We start from the raw sequence: 3,824 nt of genomic DNA on the forward strand, positions 1-3,824 counted from the left end.
ATTGTTCCCATTGGAATGACCTGGTTTCCTCCAAACCCAATCAAAGGTTTATCAAGGGGTTGCAGGTGCTTTTCTTCGAATTTCATTTTTTTTTAAGCATTCCATCGTTATAAGATCGGCTGTGCTTCCGGTATCCACCAATACTCGCCTCACCATCATTTGCCCAATCTTGATGGTAACCACTAAAGGATCAGTGTGTGGTTGTTGCAACGGTTGGGAAGTAGTGGCATCAAATCTCATGATCGGCCCACTTGAGGTGGTTTTTGGGGTCCTTTGAACAGAGTATGGACGCTGTCTTTCGCGGCGCGGATTGTAGGATATTCCTCGGTGTAGCCGCTGAAAATCATATTGATGGTTCCTTGTGTGTTGGAAGTTTCGCGCCTAGCCTTGTTTCTTTTCTGGTTCCAAGGCCTTCTTTCCGCGTCACCTCTCGTGCCATAGTCTTTTCGATTGATGAACCTTGATAGCTCCCCCTCGTCGGCTAGCTGATGTAGGATACGCTTGAGTTCGCGACATTGGGCCAAAGTGTGGCCGTGTTCTTTATGGTAATCACACCACAGATTGTAGTTGCGTCGATCAGAGGGGGTGGTAGTAGGAGGTGGAGTTGGCAACTGATCCCGGATGGCGAAGAATATGTCCTTCCTGTTCCGGTTGAACAGCGGATCGTTACCTCCATCTGGTAGATTTCGCGTTCTGGACTCCCCTTCAGCGACATATATGTGTCTGGATCGTGGAGGCCCCATATCTGACGGAGGTTCTGGACGACGCGGCAAGTAGTTTCTATCCCTCCTTGATGAATGTTCCTCTCTGCTCCTTGAGGAATGATTGGAGGATATTGGATCCTTTTTTTCTGACCTTCGTTTTTTGGGGTCATGTGCCTGACATATCTCGGAAGCCGTGACGTAGCTTTGGCACTGCTTCATGGCCTCCGCGTATGTCTTCACTTGACTCTCGACCAACTGGAACTTGAGCCTTTGAGCCTTCATTCCGTTGATTAGGGCGTTTAAGGCGACTGATTCTTCCAAATCCGTTACCTCCAGTACTGCCTCGTGGAATTTACTCAGATACGATGATATGGATTCCCCTTCCAGTTGCGTTATGCTAAGCAAATGGAAGTTTGATTTCTCCTGCCTTCTGGATGCCACAAAGTGACCTAGGAATTTGCTCTCTAATTGGGCAAAGGTGTGGATACTTCTCCTTGGAAGAGAGGTGTACCACGTCAAGGCTACTCCTGTGAGAGTAGTTGGGAAGAATTTGCACCATAATGCTGGGTTGGTGGTGTACAGCAACATCAAGTTTTTGTATGCCATCAAGTGTTCCTTGGGGCAGGATGTTCCATCGAAGGCCGCCATATTTGGGATCTTTATTTTTCCGGGGTTGGGAGTATTCAGTATCTCCGGAGCCAACGGAGAGATTATTGGCATAAGATCTTCGGGGAGGCTACTCATGCCGGTCTCATTCCGCGGCATTATGACGGGGCTGGTGGGATGGCTAGATCCCGTGAGTTGCGCTTTCTTCCTTTCTTCCCTCCTTTTGTCCACCAATGATTGAACACTTTCGAACGCCCTCTGCTTCTTGTTTTCCAGGTAAGTACGGGCATCTCGAGAGGCGGTTTTGGATTCGTCATCTCGCAGGTCTGTTTTGCTGAGGCTCGGGTAGGTTCTAGATCTCTCCCGCCTCTTCTTATTGCGTCTAGTGGGAAGTCCTCGAGTTCCCATCCTGAGATTCATGAGACTTCGGTATCTCCTGCTGGGGTTCGATTCGTTCCCGCAAGTTTTTTATTTGATCCGCTATATCTTCTAATACTCGTTGTTGAGTAGGGGCATTATTTATGACGACGCGGAGTTGTTCAGAGAAAGCAGCCGTGAGGTTCCGCGCTAGCATGTCCAGATCACGGCGAGTCATGCCTTGATTATTAGCGTGACCTGCAGAAGTGTCTGTATCTGTGCTATGCACGGTGGCGGTTTGAGTCGGATTTTTCTTAGGAGCCATGACTTCTTATCCTTTCCCCACAGACGGCGCCAAACTGTTTCGGTGATGAAACGAGGAAGTGCAAAAAACACTTAATATACCTGGAGATAGGTGGAAGTGTGATCAAGAGGAGCGACTCGTGGAAGGAAGCGACTTGAGTTCCTACAAAACAACACGTTAGCCTTGTCCGGGGGGTGATCTCCCGGAAAGCCCCTCCGACGCTCAAGTTAGAACGTAGATCAAAGATTATTGAATAATAGATTGTAAAGAATGCGGTAAATGATATCGAGATTAAGATTGTAAGTGTTTGGGTAGGTTAATGAAGCAGTGGGAGTAAGGATACTAAGAAGGATTATTTTCAGGTGATCCTCCCTTCTTGATGATGGCCCCTATTTATAATGGTGAGGAAGGGAAGTTATTTCAGAGAAGATGTGGAGTATCATGGGAGTAATGGGTAGTTACCAAACTTGAACCAAGGAGAACCATGCATTGTGGGAGAGTGGGAAGGTGAGTCAACCTGATGGTCATTTCCTTATGGGAAGTTAGGGTTTTTAGAAATAATTGGCCCATGGGCCATTCAAGGAAGATGGGGAATCCAGAAAAAGCCCGTTGACCGAAAGTCAAAGTCAACACAAAAGGTCAAAGGGTATTTAAGTAATATGACGTTAATAATTTAAATAAATAAATAAATTAAATAAATGATACCATGACAGTCTCAATCTTTAGACACATAGTCTACAGCCTATTATATGGCTATTGTGGGTTCAACATTACTAGTGGGTAAGACTAGAGTTGGGATGCGACCTCACCCTATACTTACTGTGAATGCCGACCAGGATGAGATTGCTTGGGGTACAGTGACTCTGGCGTATTTGTTTCGCCAATTGGGTATGGCGTCTAGAGCTCGGTCCAAGACTATTACTGGTTGTCTTACATTGTTATAGACATGGATCTACGAGCACTTCCCGGCCTTCCGCCCTCATCCTTGTCAAGCTGATGTGCCTAATAAGACGAGGGCAAAGATGTGGTCCACGCAGAAGCCAGTTCGTGAGCTCAGCAGGCTGAGAGACTGTAGGAGTATATTGGAATCTATGACAGAGACACAGGTTTTGTACATCACCTCACACATTATTATACTTTTTATTTTAATTTTAGATTATTTTGTTTATGTTAACTTTTCTTGTAAGTCGGTGGAATGAAATCTATACATTACTTCTCCTAGGGCATTATTAAATGAGCACCCACACACCGCCTTTATCGGGAGTATCACCTGTTTTGATATCGTAGAGGTGTATTTGCTTGAGAGGACAGTTAGATAGCTGGGTTTTGTATAGGCTATTCCCCCATCCTATGAGACCTACCCAAGCTACGCGAATGGCACAGGGTACGTATTCTGTGACCTTTGCTTCTCTATCTATTTACACGGAGGCATGAAGTAGGTTCCCTTATTGTAGAACTTTATTTATGTCATGCACTCACGTTGTTCTCCTTAATGGAAGAACTAAAAAGTTATAGTGGGGAATACCGTCAGTAGAACCATAGTACGCAATGGCAATGTTAGGAAACGTTGCTGTAGAGTACAATCCCATCGGTGCTTCCAACCAGTAAATAAATGGTGCAGGTCCCTTGCTATGTGAACCAATTCTAAACATAGCATTATCTAGCGTCTCCGCTGATAGATACACATGTAGATATTGCTCTCTATTCTTTTGCATTTCCATAAACATTGCACGCCGTAAAAGAGGCCATGCCTCCTCGCCTCCCAACTCTGTGACGGCAATAGCTCTGCATGTTTCCATCACCAATATCAATCCAATTAAACAAGTACGGAGAAAGAATATGTGGAATGTATT

General features: G+C 45.5%; 1 protein-coding gene across 1 annotated transcript; it reads right to left on the reverse strand.

Annotated features, from left to right (window-relative positions):
• Positions 1-236: 236 nt before the first annotated feature.
• On the reverse strand, positions 237-1,352 carry LOC130815606 (uncharacterized). Its single transcript, XM_057682097.1, has 3 exons — positions 1,035-1,352; positions 671-878; positions 237-538 (listed from the first exon to the last, which is right to left on the reverse strand). The coding sequence occupies exons 1-3, from the start codon at positions 1,350-1,352 to the stop codon at positions 237-239; spliced, it is 828 nt and encodes a 275-aa protein (XP_057538080.1).
• Positions 1,353-3,824: the final 2,472 nt, after the last annotated feature.

This window comes from Amaranthus tricolor, chromosome 6 (genome assembly GCF_026212465.1).
Source record: "Amaranthus tricolor cultivar Red isolate AtriRed21 chromosome 6, ASM2621246v1, whole genome shotgun sequence".
NCBI lineage: Eukaryota > Viridiplantae > Streptophyta > Magnoliopsida > Caryophyllales > Amaranthaceae > Amaranthus > Amaranthus tricolor.

Bases quoted from the DNA above. Each gene is read 5' to 3' on its own strand.
- LOC130815606 (XM_057682097.1), bottom strand. From the start codon at position 1,352: ATGGCGGCCTTCGATGGAACATCCTGCCCCAAGGAACACTTGATGGCA. The intron at 879-1,034 runs GTAACGGATTTG...GAGATATGTCAG, and splicing joins TCCACGAGGCAGTACTGGAG to GCACATGACCCCAAAAAACG. The intron at 539-670 runs GTAACGATCCGC...ATTACCATAAAG, and splicing joins GCGAAATCTACCAGATGGAG to AACACGGCCACACTTTGGCC.